The sequence below is a fragment of the Borostomias antarcticus genome, assembly GCF_949987555.1.
Source record: "Borostomias antarcticus genome assembly, chromosome: 27".
Taxonomy (NCBI): domain Eukaryota; kingdom Metazoa; phylum Chordata; class Actinopteri; order Stomiiformes; family Stomiidae; genus Borostomias; species Borostomias antarcticus.
In genome coordinates this window covers 305280-329107 of record NC_140260.1, presented here as the reverse complement: position 1 = coordinate 329107, position 23828 = coordinate 305280, and the positions used below count along the sequence as shown (strand labels likewise).

Genomic DNA, 23828 nt, shown 5'->3' with positions numbered 1-23828 from the left:
GCAATTGGCAGTGAACCAGACAATTAACAGTGAACAGTCAACCAGACCACTACACTCACCCAGCATCTGCTTCCGCTGCTGTGGTGGAGTGGCAGCCAGAATGGAGGTCGTCCGAGACCTCCATTCTCTCGCACGCTCCCGAATGCCCAGCGGGTAGACAGCAGGACGCGCAGGAGCTGTAGGAGCCGAGGTTGGACGAGGGCCCGTGGTCTGGGCGGAGACACACTGGATGGACGCGTGAGGGATGGCAGCCATGGAGGATCCAGAGGGCTGTGCAGGCAGTTTGATCTCCATGCTGGGCGTGGCACGCCTGACGGGCATTCGCTGCCTGTATCTGTTGGTTAGATACACCCGTGGCTGTTTCTTGGGCCGGGCCAGGGCCACATACAGGGGCTTGGTGGCCAGGATGCGTCCGTTCATCCCTGCGATGGCCCGGGTGGCCTCCTCAGGGGAGGACAGACACACAAACCCAAAGCCCTTGCTGCGGCCGCGCTCCATCACGACTTTGGCACTGATGATGGTACCAAAGGGAGAGAACTCCTTCCTCAGTCGCATCTCATCAATCTCTTCCTTCAAGTTCTTTATGTAGAGACTGATGCCGGTCCCAATTCCGTTGTCCCTCAGGGTGCGGTCGCGTCGAGACCACGTGATCCGGAGCTGTCGGCCCATGACGGTGTCGTAGCTCAAGGTGTCAAGAGCACGTTTGGCGTCAGCTGGCTGCTGGAAGTTGACATATGCGTACCTTGAGGAGCGCCTGGTGATCCTGTCTCTACAGACCCGGATAGAATGGATCATCCCCATGGGGCTAAATAAATCACACAGCATGGCCTCTGTCACGTCGGGGTGCAGATTCCCAACGTACAGGGAGGCCATGGAGAAGTTAGGAGCACTGGATTGCATTGCATACACCAACCACTTCAAAATGTCACTGACCACTGACAGAGAAAAATGGAACTATGAACTAGAATGTGGCTGTCATAGATTGTGTTCCAATATGATGTCATATCATTGTGACACAATCTGTTACAGTATGGCCAAACTTGAATTCTAGAATTGCCATGACTGACTCAAGTCAAGGAAGAAGTATTAACTATTTATATAGTTAGGTTAAATAAGTTTCTTATTATGACCTGTGCAAAAAATAAATTTAAAATAACAAAATGAATGACTATGCAACTAAGACTACAGAATATATGAAATGCACCAATCATAGTTAAACATTTAAAACCACATACAAAATAATCAATGTATTCCTTATATATACAATGCTGGCACTGTAACCGCACGGTTGGTCTTCGAATCGTGATCAAATCACTGTAATAAAAACTCGACCAAACTCATTTTGTCCTGATTCCCCTCCTTGAATAGAGTGTGTAATTCCGATTATATCCACTGGGTGGCAATGCTGTAAAATGGGCATGGGGAGTAGAGTGTCATAATAACGCTCGTTTGGAATGCCCTTCAACATCATTTTCAGGGCTGTCGCATGTCAACAGTCTGTCACAAACTATGGCTAACCATAACCATTGTTAATGAGTGAATCCTATATTAACTGAAGCTAAGCTTTCGGAGAGGGAAAGTGATGTGTCCTGATCTCAGACGGTGTGGCAGGCCGGTTGTTTTGGAGTTTTAGTTTTACACGCGCATGTTTCGTTTGCAGTGAGAGTGCAGTTATATTCTTTTGCAGTGCAGTTTATATTATTTTGCAGTGAGAGTGCAGTTATATTCTTTTGCAGTGCAGTTTATATTATTTTGCAGTGAGGGTGCAGTTATATTCTTTTGCAGTGCAGTTTATATTATTTTGCAGTGAGAGTGCAGTGTTATAATTTAAGCCTGGAGCGCCTGGGGATGGGGCAGCTATAGGGGGTTTGGGGAGCATCCCGATGCTGATGTGTGCATTTGAAATGAAATGATTAATAAAGCCATGTCCTTTTTCTAACGCCTGTGTGGTGTGTGTGTGTTCTGACGCCGGACCCCACCGGTTAATAAAAGGTGGTGGCAGCGCAATTCGCTATTGAACCCAGTAACCAGCTCCTCCCTCTGTTGAACCCAGTAACCAGCTCCTCCCTCTGTTGGGTGCTTCTGGTTCTTTTAAGTAGGCTACGCCAGATGCAGCATGCTACATCCAGATTGTGCCTGCTACATCTAGTGTACTATACAGTATACACTACATATTACCCAAACCAGGTCCAGCCTGGTTTATGTGCGTGGCTGGCTTGTTTCTGTTCAGGACTGTTAGGATGGAAGCTAGCCATGCCACTGAAATAGCTGTGAATTGAAATGACATGAAATAAGGTCTGATACATTAAGATAGGTCTTGTCGCCTGGACACATCAGTTCCAATGCTTCCAAAGCTAATCCAGCACAATAAGAGCGGGATAGTTGGCCCATGAGCTCACAACAACTAGCAGAAGCTTCCATAACATTAATGGTAGCGGTCAGTGGCTAAAGCAGTTACACTGATGATAACATAAAGTCATCCCCACCGGGTCTTGAACCCCGGTCTCCCAGGTGGGAGTCCAATGCTCTGACCAGTGACACCAGAGGCGCTGTAGACACCAGAGGTCCTCTACAGTAGACACCAGAGGCGCGTAACAGAGGTGCTCTACAGTAGACACCGGAGGCCCTCTACAGTAGTAGGTAGATGTCTCCTTGACAACGCTCGCTTGAAGATTTTATTTTCAGATAACGTTAAGTAACGTTAGTAACACAAGGCCAATTTATCATATTCATTTTTTACTTGTCCGATCAGACAACTGCATGAGGCATTCCTCTTGGCCGAACAGAGTTTACTGGTCCCTGGGAAGCGGGCAAAACTGTTAGCTTACTACAGGTAGTTTGCCTTGTTCCTTAATCCCCCGGTGTGAATCATGGCTAGCCGGCAATAACCTACCTGACTGGTCTCATCATTCTCCTCTCTCTTCCTCTTCAAAAATCGTTGTATGCCCATCTGGAAAATGTTATTGATATATTAGGTTATAGGATCCGCTAGTTGTCATCAGGGAAGGTAGGCTAGGCATTTTGAGGAGTAGGCCTAGGTGCCAGCACCAGTGTTTGGCCCAATTCAATGGTGAATTGGTAATTCACGGTGGTATGGTAATATTTGAGCGTCAATAGCCTACCTATCTTTCGTTGTAACATCATTCCGCTCACTGAAGAAAAAATCCCTTCACGCTTCCGATCACCTCAGCAAGGAGCGGCACAGAGCGCGCGGCCTATAGGCTCTTTATTGAAAATAAATAGTCCTAATGTGGGTGCGACAGTGGTTTTGAAAGCGCATTTAGGTAGTTAGTGTTTTACATGTATAAAAATACAAACATCTAACATATAATAGAACAAATGTTCAAGAGAGTGGGGTATCTAGAACAAACAATATACTGTTGGGAACACATCCCAGAAACTTTTTTATTTTAATTATTACAGCACTTAAAGGTATAATATGTTGTATGTGGATTATTTCCCCATCTAGTGTCTAAAGAAAAGAACTGCAACAACACAACGTATTGGTTGCCAAATTGCCAGAGAATGCACTGTTTCAGTCATACTGTGATAAGATCTTCACTCCGAGAGGAACATAACGTTACACTAATCAGTAACCACAATCAAGTATTTCAGAGTGCCATGTAATAAGTTACGTTAGATGCAGTAGTTTGGAGATAACGTTAGGTCTGGCTATGCAGATTCCAAGAAAGATAACAATAGCTAGTTAGCTAGCTTACCGGTCTAGTAGAAAAGTAGCCATGTCACCATGCGACTTTATCCCATGAAACTCCATAAACTCCGTTCAACGAGCAAAGGCTGGTTCGATATTTCACATGTGTGTATGGTGCATGTGTCCCAAGATGGCAGAGAACTTGACATTTAAAAAGAACTGGATACAATTGGATACATAACTTTTTGTGTGTTGGCTGTAAGCCGACACACCAAGAAGAGGGAATCCTATTTGTCGCTCCCTTCCTCTTTCCGTCGTGTTATTGACCTGCAGTTCCATTGTTGCTACCACAAGAGGCAGTGGTCCAAGAACATCAAAACAAAAAGACTCCACAGAATTCCCAGGTCAGTGGTGGCTGAGTGGATAGTGCACTGTTTATATTATACCTCCATATTATACCTCCTGCCTATCACGGGAAGGTTGTGAGTTCAATCCTTGGTGTGGACCAAGGTTATAATAGATTTGCTTTTTTCATTAGTTTTTATTTTATATCGTTTTAACTTTTTGTTTTCAATTTCAGTTTAGTTTTGATTAGTTTTAAAGCAGGTTTGCTAGTTTAGTTTAGTTTTTTTTTTTTTTTTAAATGCTTAGTTTTAGTTTAGTTTTTATTATTTTCAGTATTAGTTTTAGTTTTTTTTTCTTCTGCGCTAGCCTCGTGAGACCATCCTGATCTTGTGAGCTCACATTATTTCATTCTGTGTGAAACAAACCATCTGGCGCACGTCAGGTTACTTCTGCGCAGGGGCACAGCTAAAGAAAAATGGAGGATAGATTTCATATCCACCCAAAATACTAGGCTTATGTATGAAATGAAAAAGACTAAAACTAAGGACATTTTCTCAATAATTTTAGTTTATTTTAGTTAGTTTTGTAAACACACAATACAGTTTTAGTTAGTTATCGTTTTTTTGTAAAGCCTAATTTTTATTTTTATTTCAGTTAACTAAAATGTTTTTTCACACCTAGTTTTCGTTTTTTAGTTAGTTTTCGTTAACTATAATAACCTTGGTGTGGACATACGACATCTCAAGGTATGTGAGAGATAAGGACCTGTTGTCGCATGTCGTTGACAAGCTTCCCCTTATGGTGTCAGAACGATGGCTTATGAATGCGATGTTATTATGTTAAATACAGTAGCCCAGAGGTTAGCACTGGCAGGGCTATTTCAGTTTGATAAAAGGCGTTGTGGTGTTTGAGCACGAGTTGTCGTAGACCTGGTCCAGGGCGATATCCTACAGATAACGCCCTGTTACTCTCAATGCAATTTACCTATGAATGCGCTTCCTCGGCCCGCTCGTCCGAGTCTACAGACAAAACCGTTTCGTTACTCACCAAAGTAAAAACATCGTTGGAAAGATGAAAGCCCTTTCTCCGAGGTCGCTACAGTTTGTAATCCCCCACCTTTCAAATAAAAGGCAAATTTGTACACTTAAATGTCTAATATCCACAGCGCATCGACTGTCTTCTTCTACTGGCGATTCGGCGCTCTCCGCTTTGTTTAGCCTACTCACTGCTGCCGCCCATGTTGGGGATGATGCATTACATTTCATTACATTATTTACATGTTTTATTTACATGTTTTAAAGTTTAAAATTTGCCATAGTTAATAACTCAGCGTAAATGTTCTCTCGCTAATCAGATTCCTCAACGCGAGTCTCTCAACACCATTTAAGATGTAATGCATCATCCTCAACATGGGCGGCATCCCCAACATAAAGTCATCCCCACCGGGAACCCCGGTCTCCTGGGTGGGAGTCCAATGCTCTCACCACTACTCTACTTGTGCAGTGGAGATCAGCAAATTGGTTTTGGTGTCCTTCTTCCAGTCCCTAGTGTGGGTTGGGGTTAGAATAAGGGTTGGGGTTGGGACAGAATCTGACCTATAAGGCAAGGGGTAAAGGTTGGAGTGAAAGGATGAACATGTGGAGGTTTGGGGTATAGTCCCATAAAGTCATCCCCACCGGGTCTTCAACCCCAGTCTCCAGGGTGGGAGTCCAATGCTCTCACCACTACTCTATTTGTGCAGTGGAGATCGGCGGTGGTTTTGGTGTCCTTCTTGATTTTGGTGTGCTGGGACTACTGCCTCTTGTGGTGCCAACAGAGAACTGCAGGCCAACATTGTCCAGAGTGACGGAGGGAGGGAGTGATAACCGGACAACTGCTATACTATACTAACGCTGGCTTACAGCCATGCACAAAAACACATAGACAAATCTAGGCTATATTGTTGAAAATATTTATTTCAGTACAACAAATGCAGTATGTAGTAATGTAACGGAATGTATGAGAAAAGCCTAGCACATTTAGATCAAGGTCCAGGTCAAATTACTTTAAAACCTGAGGTCATTCTTTTGCTAGTACGTTGTGCTAGCAAGTGTGCTTCATGTTCTGCTGGAGTGTTACCCAGGATGGTGGGATGTTCTCCAGAGTTCGAGACCTATGTGTGGAGAGCTGTCCTTCTGGTTCCTGGTTGAAGGAAGGTTCTCAAGGGTTCTAGACTTCTGTGTAAAGAGCTGATCTTCTGGATCCTGGTTGAAAGTAGGTTCTCCAGGGTTCTAGACTTCTGTGTGGAGAGCTGTTCTCCTGTCATCGTTCACATCCGTGCTACTCTCTGGTTGGGTCGTACATCAGCACCTCTAATCTCTCCAGCAGTAGCATTGACCCTCTACTGACCTCACTGGACATGCTGAGGAGATCAATTAAAGCAGCGTTGACCTCTGAGAAACACGTCCACATTCCCCAGGTGTCCTGTTTCCTCTGTCAGACAGTGCAGACGTGTCCCAGCCTGTGAAAGGACTGGGAGACTCAGAAAACATTTGTTGAACAGCTCTGTACCAAAAGTTTGAGCCGACACCAGAGGCCGACACCTACATCACGAGCCGTATGCTGAATGAAGCCATAATAAAAAGACATACACCCGCGGTACATAGCTGTTCACCAAATGTTTTACCACTATGAATGCCACCCAGTGTCTGAGCCACCCAGTCCTTTCACAGGCTGGGACACATCTACACTGTCTGACAGGACGCCTGGACAACGTGGACGTGTTCCTCAGAGGTCAACACTGCTTTCAGTGGACTCTTCTACATGCCCAGTGAGGTCAGTAGCAAGGTTATTATAGTTAACGAAAACTAACTAAAAAACGAAAACTAGGTGTGAAAAAACATTTTAGTTAACTGAAATAAAAATAAAAACTAGGCTTTACAAAAAAACGATAACTAACTAAAACTGTATTGTGTGTTTACAAAACTAACTAAAATAAACTAAAATTGTAGAGAAAATGTCCTTAGTTTTAGTCTTTTTCATTTCATACATAAGCCTAGTATTTTGGGTGGATATTAAATCTATCCTCCATTATTTATTTAGCTGTGCCCCTGCGCAGAAGTAACCTGACGTGCGCCAGATGGTTTGTTTTGCACAGAGTGAAACAACATGAGCTCACGAGATCAGGATGGTCTCACGAGGCTAGCGCCGAAAAAAACAAAACTAAAACTAATACTGAAACTAATAAAAACTAAACTAAAACTAAGAATTATCAAAAAATAAACTAAACTAGCAAATCTGCTTTAAAAACTAATTAAAACTAAACTGAAATTGAACACAAAAAGTTAAAACGATATAAAAAGAAAAACTAATGAAAAAAGCAAAACTATTATAACCCTGGTCAGTAGAGGGTCAATGTTACTGCTGGAGAGATTAGTGGTGCTGATGTACGACCCAACCAGAGAGTAGCACGGATGTGAACGATGCCAGAAGATCAGCTCTCCACACAGTAGTCTAGAACCCTGGAGAACCTTCTTTCAACCAGGAACCAGAAGGACAGCTCTCCACACAGAAGTCTGGAGCTCTGGAAAACATTCCACCAACTCGGGTAACATTCCAGCAGAACATGAAGCACACTTGGTAGCGCAGTGTACTAGCAAAATAATGACCTCAGGTTTTAAGGTAATTTGACTTGAACCTTGATTTAAATGTGCTATGTTAGAAATGTCTAGTGTCAAAGCTAACATGAGAATACAAATGTTTGTATGTGTGCGTGTGTGCACGTGCACGTGTATTTTGTTGTTCTGTGTGTGTGTGTGTGTGTGTGTCTGTGGGCGGGGGGGGGGTGTAGTTGTTCTGGGTGTGTGTGTGTGTGTGTGTGTGTGTGTGTAGTTCTGTGTGTGTGTGTGTGTCTGTGGGGGGGGGGGGGGTGTAGTTGTTCTGTGTGTGTGTGTGTGTGTGTGTGTGTGTGTGTGTGTGTGTGTAGTTCTGTGGGTGTGTGTGTGTGTGTGTGTGTGTGTGTGTGTGTGTGTGCACTGTCCGCACAGGCAGGCGAACATCCGAAACTGGATCTGTCAAATCTGTCAAAACAGACAATAGTAAGATTTTCAGTGCATTATCCTCACTGACAGTGTAATTCAGCCCAGAACATTATATCAGATAGATAAATTGATAGATCGATAGAACGACAGACAGACAGACAGACAGACAGACACACACACAGACAGAAAGACAGACAGACAGACAGACAGACAGACAGACAGACAGACAGACAGATAGATAGATAGATAGATAGATAGATAGATAGATAGATAGATAGATAGATAGACTTTACCAGCTTTTTCTCGTCTGAAAGGGCAACACCCAGCTGAATAGTGAAGCTCGAACTCACTGATGCAGGGTTCAGCTGGACGTTAATGTCCGTCAGATCTGAAATCACAAAATTAATATTGTTTAACCTGCAAAATGGAAAGCATCAAAAAACAAATGGCTGTCCAGGCTGTTTTGACCTCACCCCATTCCTGTCTACGAGTTGTTCGTCCAGAGCCTTTCAGAGCACGGGTGGAGGAGCAGGAGTGTCGTGTCTGTCTCTCCGTCCTCAGAGGCTTGTCCTCCTCCTTCAGCGCCAGGCCCATCGGTGGAGTTGAGGCAGCTGGGGCGACACTCTCCCTGAGGTGATGGAGGCTCAGCTTGGCCTCCAGCTGCAGCGCTAGGTCGTTGACCTCCTCCTCGATTGTTGGGGAGGCCATCAGAGGTGGAGTGGGTTTACAGGCACCAACGGTGTGAGGCGTTGTGCTGGCAGGTCCACTGGCAGGAGGAGGGTTAGCCCCAGCCTGCTCCCTGACCAGAGGGTTAGCCCCAGCCTGCTCCCTGACCAGAGGGCAGCTCAACACAAGCTTGGCCTCCATCTGAAGTGCCAAGTTGTTGACCTCCTCCTCGAATGTTGGAGAGGCCATCACAGGTGGAGCGGCCTTAAGGGCACTCACAGGAGCACGGATGTAGGAGCAGGAGTGCCCTGTCTGTCTGTCCTTCCTCAGAGGCCTGCCCTCTGCCTCTATTGCCAGGCCAATTGTTGCAGTGGATGTAGGGGCAACACAAGGCCAAAAACCTGTCTTCCCACTCTCCCTGAGGCGAGGGGGGCTCAGCTTGGCCTCCAGCTGAAGTGCCAAGTCGTTGACCTCCTCCTCGAGTGTTGGAGAGGCCATCACAGGGGGAGCAGGCTTAAAGGCACTCACAGGAGCACGGATGTAGGAGCAGGAGTGCCCTGTCTCTCTGTCCTTCCTCAGAGGCCTGCCCTCTGCCTCCAGTGCCAGGTCAGTAGATGGAGTTGGCGCAGGGGCAACACAAGGCCAAAATCCCATCTTCCCACTCTCCCTTGGGCGAGGGGGGCTCAGCTTGGCCTCCAGCTGCAGCGCTAGGTCGTTGACCTCATCCTCAATTGTTGAGGAGATCATCTGAGGTGGAGTTTTCTGTTTTAATGAAAAGAAAGTCATTGAAGCTAATCCAATAATTTCTTTGCTCATTGCTCATGGTATGTAAGTAAATCCTGAGCTTGAGGTTCTCCATCTTAAGCTCAGCTATAGAAATTGAGTATGGATATTGAGAAATGACAAGATCCTGAGAACCTTTATAGTGGCCTGACATTAAAGAGTTGTCTGGTCTCAATAGAGAGTGGGTGTAGGTCCAGGACTGTACAAAACCAGATAAAGTTGACTAACTTTGCTTACATGGTATATGAAATGTAAACCTTTAGGGGGGTTACTTACCTTTTGGTAACCCGACATGGTCCCGTGTGGGCTGGACCAAGGCTCCATGTTGTGTTCTTGAGGGGAAAATTGGACAGTTAATTGAAATTAACTGGGGGCACAGTCTTTACAAGGGCTTTAAGTGTGGGTCAGGCAATTGGCAGTGAACCAGACAATTAACAGTGAACAGTCAACCAGACCACTACACTCACCCAGCATCTGCTTCCGCTGCTGTGGTGGAGTGGCAGCCAGAATGGAGGTCGTCCGAGACCTCCATTCTCTCGCACGCTCCCGAATGCCCAGCGGGTAGACAGCAGGACGCGCAGGAGCTGTAGGAGCCGAGGTTGGACGAGGGCCCGTGGTCTGGGCGGAGACACACTGGATGGACGCGTGAGGGATGGCAGCCATGGAGGATCCAGAGGGCTGTGCAGGCAGTTTGATCTCCATGCTGGGCGTGGCACGCCTGACGGACATTCGCTGCCTGTATCTGTTGGTTGGATACACCCGTGGCTGTTTCTTGGGCCGGGCCAGGGCCACATACAGGGGCTTGGTGGCCAGGATGCGTCCGTTCATCCCTGCGATGGCCCGGGTGGCCTCCTCAGGGGAGGACAGACACACAAACCCAAAGCCCTTGCTGCGGCCGCGCTCCATCACGACTTTGGCACTGATGATGGTACCAAAGGGAGAGAACTCCTTCCTCAGTCGCATCTCATCAATCTCTTCCTTCAAGTTCTTTATGTAGAGACTGATGCCGGTACACTGTTTGATTTGGTCGCCCAGCTCGGCCTCTCGTACTCTTCTGGATTTGAAAGGGCCAACAAACACCTTTTTTCCGTTGAGGAGCATGCCATTGATCCTCTTGATGGCCCTCTCAGCGTCCTCCGGAGCCTCAAAGTGCACAAAGCCGTAGCCCTTGGAGCCGTTCTCGTCACTCTCCACTTTACAGGAGAGGATGGTGCCGAAGGCGGAGAAGGTGTCATACAGGGCCTGGCTGTCGATGGACTTCTCCAAACCCTTCAGGAAGACGTTCCCAATTCCGTTGTCCCTCAGGGTGCGGTCGCGTCGAGACCACGTGATCCGGAGCTGTCGGCCCATGACTGTTTCATGGCTCAAGGTGTCAAGAGCGCGTTTGGCGTCAGCTGGCTGCTGGAAGTTGACATATGCGTACCTTGAGGAGCGCCTGGTGATCCTGTCTCTACAGACCCGGATAGAATGGAGTGTCCCCATGGGGCTAAATAAATCACACAGCATGGCCTCTGTCACATCGGGGTGCAGATCCCCAACGTACAGGGAGGCCATGGAGAAGTTAGGAGCACTGGATTGCATTGCATACACCAACCACTTCAAAATGTCACTGACCACTGACAGAGAAAAATGTAACTATGAACTAGAATGTGGCTGTCATAGATTGTGTTCCAATATGATGTCATATCATTGTGACACAATCTGTCATGGCCAAACTTGAATTCTAGAATTGCCATGACTGACTCAAGTCAAGGAAGAAGTATTATCTATTTATATAGTTAGGTTAAATAAGTTTCTTATTATGACCTGTGCAAAAAATTTAATAAAAATAACAAAATTAATATGACTAAGGCAACTAAGCCTACAGAATATATGAAATGCACCAATCATAGTTAAACATTTAAAACCACATACAAAATAATCAATGTATTCCTTATATATACGATGCTGGCACTGTTACCGCACGGTTGGTCTTTGAATCGTGATCAAATCACTGTAATAAAAACTCGACCAAACTCATTTTGTCCCGATTCCCCTCCTTGAATAGAGTGTGTAATTCCGATTATATCCACTGGGTGGCAATAGTGTAAAATGGGCATGGGGAGTAGAGTGTCAAAATAACGCTCGTTTGGAATGCCCTTCAACATCATTTTCAGGGCTGTCGCATGTCAACAGCCTGTCACAAACTATGGCTAACCATAACCATTGTTAATGAATGAATCCTATATTAACTGAAGCTAAGCTTTCGGAGAGGGAAAGTGATGTGTCCTGATCTCAGACGGTGTGGCAGGCCGGTTGTTTTGGAGTTTTGGTTTTACACGCGCATGTTTCGTTTGCAGTGAGAGTGCAGTTATATTCTTTTGCAGTGCAGTTTATATTATTTTGCAGTGAGAGTGCAGTTATATTCTTTTGCAGTGCAGTTTATATTATTTTGCAGTGAGAGTGCAGTGTTATAATTTAAGCCTGGAGGGTCAGGGTATCATCGTATAATTCCTTATTCCAACGGTAAATCGACCATAATTCTGTTTTTTGTGTCTAAACCAATAATGGAAACACCTCTTCCAAAATGGCCTTTTTTTGGTTCTCGGCTCGTTCCTTTTATCATTATTCCCTTTGGGACTGAAGAATGTGCCCACAGTTGTCTATCACTATATTCATTATTTGGTTTCGAGCCGTGAAATGGATAAATGAAATCACGTGGTCTGTTGGTCACGTGGCCCAGTCTAGCATCACGGGAAGCGAAAAAACGTGTTCAAACATTACAAAATAAAAGTCCATTGCATTTAATGGCCATCTTTCAAGGTTTAATTAACACACAAGTAGCGTGTATATATATATACCGATCACTGTCCGTTTTGTTATTTTGAGTGATACAACACAACTCTCAGCTTGTGCAAGTTGAGAGGTTTGCCCTCAGTGAAATAAGAGTTATGACCAAATTCAATCATCTTTGTAGGCATTAACAGTCAATCTTGGAATTCACAGTGAAATGTAGCTGCAGGCTCCGTGATGTGCTATTATGGATATACATACCCGCTGTGTTATGTATATGCTATAGCTTTGAATAAATAATCCCGGGGGTGAGATATTAGTATATACAATACTGTTGTCTGCATTTACATGTGTGGTGATGTCATATCAATCAATCAATCAATCAATCAAAGCTTTATTTGTATAGCGCATTTCATACCCAGAGGCAACACAATGCGCTTTACAGAGAACAAGGGAGGTGGGCATACGACCCACTCTCTACATATTCCAGAGGGAAGCAAAAAAACAGTAATCACCCGGGGGCCAGATAAGTGAGCTGTAAAAATTCTTCCCTGACCCCTCTCAACAAGGCGATCGAGCAAGCTCCAGGAGTATGTTTGTCTACCGGCCAAGAACATTTATAAAGCAATACATTAAATTAGATTTCAGAGTAGGAGAGGCTAAAAGCATCATAGGAGAGAGAACATTCTACAGACATGCTACGACATCCACAGCAGACACGGGGGTATCTATCGGACTCCGGGAGGTCTGCTGGTGACAGTGGGGCATCCACTGGACCTGGTTAGAAGATAGGAGGGAGAGAGAGAGGCACTAGGGAGAAGGAAGGCAGAACAGGGTTAGTAGCACATAGAGCCATACAGACCACACAGATATTGAAACAGGCAACCTGGGGCAAGCTCCTGGAGTATATTTGTCTAATGGCTAAGAACATTTAACAATACATTAAATTAAATTTTCAGAGCAAGAAAGGCTAAGAGCATCAGGTCCAGGCCTAAGCCGGATGTGGAATGATGTGTGTCTGTGTGTACGTGTGTGTGTGTGTGTGTGTACTAAATACTACGATATCCACAGCTCCGCAGCTGACACTGGACCTGGTTAGAGGATAGGAGGGAGAGAGAGAGGCACTAGGGGAGGCAGAAAACGGTTAGTAGCATACTGAGTCATTGAAGCAACACAGCAGTCAGAACAGAACAAGCCTGTTTCAGGATAACCAGCTTCTGTACACTACTTGATATACATACATTGCATAGCAGGATAAATACCAATGTATACAGAGGATTCACATATACACTAGATATTCTGACACACTAGATATAGTGGCACTGTATACATTAGTTGAACTCATCCAGGTGCCGGCTGGCTTGTGGGAAGAAGCTCTTCCTGAGTCTGTGTTTGCCATATGTGTGCGGTACCTTTTCCCTGACCAAAGAAGAGAGAACAGTCCATTGCCTGGGTGGCTGGGATCCTTCAGGGTTCTGTTGGCCTCGGTCTTGCACCTTCTAGTGTAGATGTCCTCAAGGTGGGGGAGTGGCCCCCTAAGGTACATTCAGTCGACCACACCACTCTCTGTAGGGCCTTGTGATCCTGTGTGCTGCTGCTCCAGACTGATAAATGTAGACTATATTTTATCATCAGTACATTGATAATGTGGTCTGCCCTACAGTAGGTGCTAAAAGCTACCTAGACAACTACTGTAGGTTATTGCTGGTGGAACATGTCACACAAACTAGTTCAGGAGGGTTAAACTTCATAGGTCAGACAAATCAGATCTAAAAGACAGATCTAAAATCAGGATTGGCTCTTCCTAATAACAATCCACACAGGTGCATGTATGATTGACCCAAGATATGTAGGAGCATGGAAGGATCATCACCCTACTGGTGCCTATGCTAGTGAGCTCAAGTGGATTAGGTCAAGGTCAAGATGTAGGCTAGGGGTTATTCATGGTGGGTAGGGTCTATCAGAAGGAGCTCACATCATCCTGGGTTCTTGGGGTCTATCTTAAAGAGTAGGGGTCATCCTTGCTTGCAGGGTTTGGTGTTAGGCCTACCCTGCCTGCAGCAGCAGGATCATGAACGCCTCAACAGGAGAACAGTTAGCTGGAGGAGCCTCTTTGCCCCAAGAAGTAGATCATGTCTGCATCTCGACTGTCCCATATTCAATGCATTCACCAAAGAACCCTGGGTATAAAGGATTCATTTAATAAAGTTGAAATTTAAAAGCAAGGCTTTGGTTTTGTGGTGGCGATGGGCTTGTTTAAAACTCCAAGATTGACTGTTAATGCCCACAAAGATGATTGAATTTGGTCATAACTCTTATTTCACTGAGGGCAAACCTCTCAACTTGCACAAGCTGAGAGTTGTGTTATATCACTCAAAATAACAAAACGGACAGTGATCGGCATTGTGTTTCATGGGGATATTTCTGCTACATATTCAGGATGCTGAGGCACCTATACTCACATAAAAACATCCATACATAAGTACAGCACGCATTGAAGTAAAACTACATATAGTGTCATCGCTACATGTCACTGTGCCACTGGTCCATTTCACACACAGGTGTCTGGGGAGGATGACAGCGCGACTTATCAAGTTAATTTCCTCATATCAGTTTGAGGACATTTTGCAGCCATGATAGTAACAGATGACAGACCGACACAGTATGGATACCAGCTCTGGCAGATATGGTAAACAACAGTGGTGTAGTGGAGGGTCTTCATGGGGTCTATCCACTTCTTTATCCACAGTATAGGCCTATTCCCTTCTTTAAACACCACTAATGTAAAAACTGTAACATATACCCACTTCTTTACTCAGAGTTTACCCACGTAGGCTATTTAGTCACCACTACACCCCTGCTAAACAGGGACTTCTGCTGGTCATCGTAGTAAACTGACCAGCGCGGCAACAGCACTTGCTATTTCCAGGCTATTAATCCACACTTTAACTAAATAAAATAGTGTGTACATTAAATCCATCCATATATATATATATATATATATATATATATATATATATACGCTACTTGTGTGTTAATTAAACCTTGAAAGATGGCCATTCAATGCAATGGACTTTTATTTTGTAATGTTTGAACACGTTTTTTCGCTTCCCGTGATGCTAGACTGGGCCACGTGACCAACAGACCACGTGATTTCATTTATCCATTTCACGGCTCGAAACCAAATAATGAATATACCGCGATAGACAACTGTGGGCACATTCTTCAGTCCCAAAAGGAATAATGATAAAAGGAACGAGCCGAGAACCAAAAAAAGGCCTTTTGGAAGAGGTGTTTCCATTATTGGTTTAGACACAAAAAACAGAATTATGGTCGATTTACCGTTTATTCGTTTTGAAATTATTATGGAATAAGGAATTATACGATGATACCCTGACCCTGGAGCGCCTGGGGATGGGGCAGCTATAGGGGGTTTGGGGAGCATCCCGATGCTGATGTGTGCATTTGAAATGAAATGATTAATAAAGCCATGTCCTTTTTCTAACGCCTGTGTGGTGTGTGTGTGTTCTGACGCCATTCGCTATTGAACCCAGTAACCAGCTCCTCCCTCTGTTGAACCCAGTAACCAGCTCCTCCCTCTGTTGAACCCAGTAACCAGCTCCTCCCTCTGTTGAACCCAGTAACCAGCTCCTCCCTCTGTTGGGTGCTTCTGGTTCTTTTAAGTAGGCTACGCCAGATGCAGCATGCTACATCCAGATTGTGCCTGCTACATCTAGTGTACTATACAGTATACACTACATATTACCCAAACCAGGTCCAGCCTGGTTTATGTGCGTGGCTGGCTTGTTTCTGTTCAGGACTGTTAGGATGGAAGCTAGCCATGCCACTGAAATAGCTGTGAATTGAAATGACATGAAATAAGGTCTGATACATTAAGATAGGTCTTGTCGCCTGGACACATCAGTTCCAATGCTTCCAAAGCTAATCCAGCACAATAAGAGCGGGATAGTTAGCCCATGAGCTCACAACAACTAGCAGAAGCTTCCATAACATTAATGGTAGCGGTCAGTGGCTAAAGCAGTTACACTGATGATAACATAAAGTCATCCCCACCGGGTCTTGAACCCCGGTCTCCCAGGTGGGAGTCCAATGCTCTGACCAGTGACACCAGAGGCGCTGTAGACACCAGAGGTCCTCTACAGTAGACACCAGAGGCGCGTAACAGAGGTGCTCTACAGTAGACACCGGAGGCCCTCTACAGTAGTAGGTAGATGTCTCCTTGACAACGCTCGCTTGAAGGGCTGACTGACAGACAGACAGCAGCGCGTAGCTCAAATAGAGCAGCTCCGCTTCGGCTCAAACTGTATTTTCAGATAACGTTAAGTAACGTTAGTAACACAAGGCCAATTTATCATATTCATTTTTTACTTGTCCGATCAGACAACTGCATGAGGCATTCCTCTTGGCCGAACAGAGTTTACTGGTCCCTGGGAAGCGGGCAAAACTGTTAGCTTACTACAGGTAGTTTGCCTTGTTCCTTAATCCCCCGGTGTGAATCATGGCTAGCCGGCAATAACCTACCTGACTGGTCTCATCATTCTCCTCTCTCTTCCTCTTCAAAAATCGTTGTATGCCCATCTGGAAAATGTTATTGATATATTAGGTTATAGGATCCGCTAGTTGTCATCAGGGAAGGTAGGCTAGGCATTTTGAGGAGTAGGCCTAGGTGCCAGCACCAGTGTTTGGCCCAATTCAAACACTGGTTAACACTATGGTAATATTTGAGCGTCAATAGCCTACCTATCTTTCGTTGTAACATCATTCCGCTCACTGAAGAAAAAATCCCTTCACGCTTCCGATCACCTCAGCAAGGAGCGGCACAGAGCGCGCGGCCTATAGGCTCTTTATTGAAAATAAATAGTCCTAATGTGGGTGCGACAGTGGTTTTGAAAGCGCATTTAGGTAGTTAGTGTTTTACATGTATAAAAATACAAACATCTAACATATAATAGAACAAATGTTCAAGAGAGTGGGGTATCTAGAACAAACAGTATACTGTTGGGAACACATCCCAGAAACTTTTTTATTTTAATTATTACAGCACTTAAAGGTATAATATGTTGTATGTGGATTATTTCCCCATCTAGTGTCTAAAGATAAGAACTGCAACAACACAACGTATTGGTTGCCAAATTGCCAGAGAATGCACTGTTTCAGTCATACTGTGATAAGATCTTCACTCCGAGAGGAACATAACGTTACACTAATCAGTAATCACAATCAAGTATTTCAGAGTGCCATGTAATAAGTTACGTTAGATGCAGTAGTTTGGAGATAACGTTAGGTCTGGCTATGCAGATTCCAAGAAAGATAACAATAGCTAGTTAGCTAGCTTACCGGTCTAGTAGAAAAGTAGCCATGTCACCATGCGACTTTATCCCATGAAACTCCATAAACTCCGTTCAACGAGCAAAGGCTGGTTCGATATTTCACATGTGTGTATGGTGCATGTGTCCCAAGATGGTAGAGAAATTGACATTTAAAAAGAACTGGATACAATTGGATACATAACTTTTTGTGTGTTGGCTGTAAGCCGACACACCAAGAAGAGGGAATCCTATTTGTCGCTCCCTTCCTCTTTCCGTCATGTTATTGACCTGCAGTTCCATTGTTGCTACCACAAGAGGCAGTGGTCCAAGAACATCAAAACAAAAAGACTCCACAGAATTCCCAGGTCAGTGGTGGCTGAGTGGATAGTGCACTGTTTATATTATACCTCCATGTGCGCTGCCTATCACCGGAAGGTTGTGAGTTCAATCCTTGGTGTGGACATACGACATCTCAAGGTATGTGAGAGATAAGGACCTGTTGTCGCATGTCGTTGACAAGCTTCCCCTTATGGTGTCAGAACGATGGCTTATGAATGCGATGTTATTATGTTAAATACAGTAGCCCAGAGGTTAGCACTGGCAGGGCTATTTCAGTTTGATAAAAGGCGTTGTGGTGTTTGAGCACGAGTTGTCGTAGACCTGGTCCAGGGCGATATCCTACAGATAACGCCCTGTTACTCTCAATGCAATTTACCTATGAATGCGCTTCCTCGGCCCGCTCGTCCGAGTCTACAGACAAAACCGTTTCGTTACTCACCAAAGTAAAAACATTGTTGGAAAGATGAAAGCCCTTTCTCCGAGGTCGCTACAGTTTGTAATCCCCCACCTTTCAAATAAAAGGCAAATTTGTACACTTAAATGTCTAATATCCACAGCGCATCGACTGTCTTCTTCTACTGGCGATTCGGCGCTCTCCGCTTTGTTTAGCCTACTCACTGCTGCCGCCCATGTTGGGGATGATGCATTACATTTCATTACATTATTTACATGTTTTATTTACATGTTTTAAAGTTTAAAATTTGCCATAGTTAATAACTCAGCGTAAATGTTCTCTCGCTAATCAGATTCCTCAACGCGAGTCTCTCAACACCATTTAAGATGTAATGCATCATCCTCAACATGGGCGGCATCCCCAACATAAAGTCATCCCCACCGGGAACCCCGGTCTCCTGGGTGGGAGTCCAATGCTCTCACCACTACTCTACTTGTGCAGTGGAGATCAGCAAATTGGTTTTGGTGTCCTTCTTCCAGTCCCTAGTGTGGGTTGGGGTTAGAATAAGGGTTGGGGTTGGGACAGAATCTGACCTATAAGGCAAGGGGTAAAGGTTGGAGTGAAAGGATGAACATGTGGAGGTTTGGGGTATAGTCCCATAAAGTCATCCCCACCGGGTCTTCAACCCCAGTCTCCAGGGTGGGAGTCCAATGCTCTCACCACTACTCTATTTGTGCAGTGGAGATCGGCGGTGGTTTTGGTGTCCTTCTTGATTTTGGTGTGCTGGGACTACTGCCTCTTGTGGTGCCAACAGAGAACTGCAGGCCAACATTGTCCAGAGTGACGGAGGGAGGGAGTGATAACCGGACAACTGCTATACTATACTAACGCTGGCTTACAGCCATGCACAAAAACACATACACAAATCTAGGCTATATTGTTGAAAATATTTATTTCAGTACAACAAATGCAGTATGTAGTAATGTAACGGAATGTATGAGAAAAGCCTAGCACATTTAGATCAAGGTCCAGGTCAAATTACTTTAAAACCTGAGGTCATTCTTTTGCTAGTACGTTGTGCTAGCAAGTGTGCTTCATGTTCTGCTGGAGTGTTACCCAGGATGGTGGGATGTTCTCCAGAGTTCGAGACCTATGTGTGGAGAGCTGTCCTTCTGGTTCCTGGTTGAAGGAAGGTTCTCAAGGGTTCTAGACTTCTGTGTAAAGAGCTGATCTTCTGGATCCTGGTTGAAAGTAGGTTCTCCAGGGTTCTAGACTTCTGTGTGGAGAGCTGTTCTCCTGTCATCGTTCACATCCGTGCTACTCTCTGGTTGGGTCGTACATCAGCACCTCTAATCTCTCCAGCAGTAGCATTGACCCTCTACTGACCTCACTGGACATGCTGAGGAGATCAATTAAAGCAGCGTTGACCTCTGAGAAACACGTCCACATTCCCCAGGTGTCCTGTTTCCTCTGTCAGACAGTGCAGACGTGTCCCAGCCTGTGAAAGGACTGGGAGACTCAGAAAACATTTGTTGAACAGCTCTGTACCAAAAGTTTGAGCCGACACCAGAGGCCGACACCTACATCACGAGCCGTATGCTGAATGAAGCCATAATAAAAAGACATACACCCGCGGTACATAGCTGTTCACCAAATGTTTTACCACTATGAATGCCACCCAGTGTCTGAGCCACCCAGTCCTTTCACAGGCTGGGACACATCTACACTGTCTGACAGGACGCCTGGACAACGTGGACGTGTTCCTCAGAGGTCAACACTGCTTTCAGTGGACTCTTCTACATGCCCAGTGAGGTCAGTAGCAAGGTTATTATAGTTAACGAAAACTAACTAAAAAACGAAAACTAGGTGTGAAAAAACATTTTAGTTAACTGAAATAAAAATAAAAACTAGGCTTTACAAAAAAACGATAACTAACTAAAACTGTATTGTGTGTTTACAAAACTAACTAAAATAAACTAAAATTGTAGAGAAAATGTCCTTAGTTTTAGTCTTTTTCATTTCATACATAAGCCTAGTATTTTGGGTGGATATTTAATCTGTCCTCCATTATTTCTTTAGCTGTGCCGCTGCGCAGAAGTAACCTGACGTGCGCCAGATGGTTTGTTTTGCACAGAGTGAAACAACATGAGCTCACGAGATCAGGATGGTCTCACGAGGCTAGCGCCGAAAAAAAAAAAACTAATACTGAAACTAATAAAAACTAAACTAAAACTAAGAATTATCAAAAAATAAAAAATAAACTAAACTAGCAAATCTGCTTTAAAAACTAATTAAAACTAAACTGAAATTGAACACAAAAAGTTAAAACGATATAAAAAGAAAAACTAATGAAAAAAGCAAAACTATTATAACCCTGGTCAGTAGAGGGTCAATGTTACTGCTGGAGAGATTAGTGGTGCTGATGTACGACCCAACCAGAGAGTAGCACGGATGTGAACGATGCCAGAAGATCAGCTCTCCACACAGTAGTCTAGAACCCTGGAGAACCTTCTTTCAACCAGGAACCAGAAGGACAGCTCTCCACACAGAAGTCTGGAGCTCTGGAAAACATTCCACCAACTCGGGTAACATTCCAGCAGAACATGAAGCACACTTGGTAGCGCAGTGTACTAGCAAAATAATGACCTCAGGTTTTAAGGTAATTTGACTTGAACCTTGATTTAAATGTGCTATGTTAGAAATGTCTAGTGTCAAAGCTAACATGAGAATACAAATGTTTGTATGTGTGCGTGTGTGCACGTGCACGTGTATTTTGTTGTTCTGTGTGTGTGTGTGTGTCTGTGGGCGGGGGGGGGGTGTAGTTGTTCTGGGTGTGTGTGTGTGTGTGTGTGTGTAGTTCTGTGTGTGTGTGTGTGTCTGTGGGGGGGGGGTGTAGTTGTTCTGTGTGTGTGTGTGTGTGTGTGTGTGTAGTTCTGTGGGTGTGTGAGTGTGTGTGTGTGTGTGTGTGTGTGTGTGTGTGTGTGTGTGTGTGTGTGTGTGTGCATTGTCCGCACAGGCAGGCGAACATCCGAAACTGGATCTGTCAAATCTGTCAAAACAGACAATAGTAAGATTTTCAGTGCATTATCCTCACTGACAGTGTAATTCAGCCCAGAACTTTATATCAGATAGATAAATTGATAGATCGATAGAACGACAGACAGACAGACAGACAGACAGACACACACACAGACAGACAGACAGACAGACAGACAGACAGACAGACAGACAGACAGATAGACAGATAGATAGATAGATAGATAGATAGATAGATAGATAGATAGATAGATAGATAGATAGATAGACTTTACCAGCTTTTTCTCGTCTGAAAGGGCAACACCCAGCTGAATAGTGAAGCTCGAACTCACTGATGCAGGGTTCAGCTGGACGTTAATGTCCGTCAGATCTGAAATCACAAAATTAATATTGTTTAACCTGCAAAATGGAAAGCATCAAAAAACAAATGGCTGTCCAGGCTGTTTTGACCTCACCCCATTCCTGTCTACGAGTTGTTCGTCCAGAGCCTTTCAGAGCACGGGTGGAGGAGCAGGAGTGTCGTGTCTGTCTCTCCGTCCTCAGAGGCTTGTCCTCCTCCTTCAGCGCCAGGCCCATCGCTGGAGTTGAGGCAGCTGGGGCGACACTCTCCCTGAGGTGATGGAGGCTCAGCTTGGCCTCCAGCTGCAGCGCTAGGTCGTTGACCTCCTCCTCGATTGTTGGGGAGGCCATCAGAGGTGGAGTGGGTTTACAGGCACCAACGGTGTGAGGCGTTGTGCTGGCAGGTCCACTGGCAGGAGGAGGGTTAGCCCCAGCCTGCTCCCTGACCAGAGGGTTAGCCCCAGCCTGCTCCCTGACCAGAGGGCAGCTCAACACAAGCTTGGCCTCCATCTGAAGTGCCAAGTCGTTGACCTCCTCCTCGAATGTTGGAGAGGCCATCACAGGTGGAGCGGCCTTAAGGGCACTCACAGGAGCACGGATGTAGGAGCAGGAGTGCCCTGTCTCTCTGTCCTTCCTCAGAGGCCTGCCCTCTGCCTCCAGTGCCAGGTCAGTAGATGGAGTTGGCGCAGGGGCAACACAAGGCCAAAATCCCATCTTCCCACTCTCCCTTGGCCGAGGGGGGCTCAGCTTGGTCTCCAGCTGCAGCGCTAGGTCGTTGACCTCATCCTCAATTGTTGAGGAGATCATCTGAGGTGGAGTTTTCTGTTTTAATGAAAAGAAAGTCATTGAAGCTAATCCAATAATTTCTTTGCTCATTGCTCATGGTATGTAAGTAAATCCTGAGCTTGAGGTTCTCCATTTTAAGCTCAGCTATAGAAATTGAGTATGGATATTGAGAAATGACAAGATCCTGAGAACCTTTATAGTGGCCTGACATTAAAGAGTTGTCTGGTCTCAATAGACAGTGGGTGTAGGTCCAGGACTGTACAAAACCAGATAAAGTTGACTAACTATGCTTACATGGTATATGAAATGTAAACCTTTAGGGGGGTTACTTACCTTTTGGTAACCCGACATGGTCCCGTGTGGGCTGGACCAAGGCTCCATGTTGTGTTCTTGAGGGGAAAATTGGACAGTTAATTGAAATTAACTGGGGGCACAGTCTTTACAAGGGCTTTAAGTGTGGGTCAGGCAATTGGCAGTGAACCAGACAATTAACAGTGAACAGTCAACCAGACCACTACACTCACCCAGCATCTGCTTCCGCTGCTGTGGTGGAGTGGCAGCCAGAATGGAGGTCGTCCGAGACCTCCATTCTCTCGCACGCTCCCGAATGCCCAGCGGGTAGACAGCAGGACGCGCAGGAGCTGTAGGAGCAGAGGTTGGACGAGGGCCCGTGGTCTGGGCGGAGACACACTGGATGGACGCGTGAGGGATGGCAGCCATGGAGGATCCAGAGGGCTGTGCAGGCAGTTTGATCTCCATGCTGGGCGTGGCACGCCTGACGGACATTCGCTGCCTGTATCTGTTGGTTGGATACACCCGTGGCTGTTTCTTGGGCCGGGCCAGGGCCACATACAGGGGCTTGGTGGCCAGGATGCGTCCGTTCATCCCTGCGATGGCCCGGGTGGCCTCCTCAGGGGAGGACAGACACACAAACCCAAAGCCCTTGCTGCGGCCGCGCTCCATCACGACTTTGGCACTGATGATGGTACCAAAGGGAGAGAACTCCTTCCTCAGTCGCATCTCATCAATCTCTTCCTTCAAGTTCTTTATGTAGAGACTGATGCCGGTACACTGTTTGATTTGGTCGCCCAGCTCGGCCTCTCGTACTCTTCTGGATTTGAAAGGGCCAACAAACACCTTTTTTCCGTTGAGGAGCATGCCATTGATCCTCTTGATGGCCCTCTCAGCGTCCTCCGGAGCCTCAAAGTGCACAAAGCCGTAGCCCTTGGAGCCGTTCTCGTCACTCTCCACTTTACAGGAGAGGATGGTGCCGAAGGCGGAGAAGGTGTCATACAGGGCCTGGCTGTCGATGGACTTCTCCAAACCCTTCAGGAAGACGTTCCCAATTCCGTTGTCCCTCAGGGTGC

The 23828-nt window shown here is 45.5% G+C and overlaps 1 protein-coding gene across 1 annotated transcript in view; it reads right to left on the bottom strand.

Moving 5' to 3' along the window:
• LOC311326407 (polyadenylate-binding protein 1-like) overlaps window positions 1–23828 on the bottom strand; it is a gene marked incomplete at both ends in the record, with an annotated part of 39091 nt that overhangs the window by 6024 nt on the left and 9239 nt on the right. The window contains one exon of the mRNA XM_084459300.1: window positions 23242–23697. Within this exon, the coding sequence (XP_084315426.1) occupies window positions 23242–23697 (456 nt within the window). The remainder of the gene's footprint in view (window positions 1–23241; window positions 23698–23828) is intronic.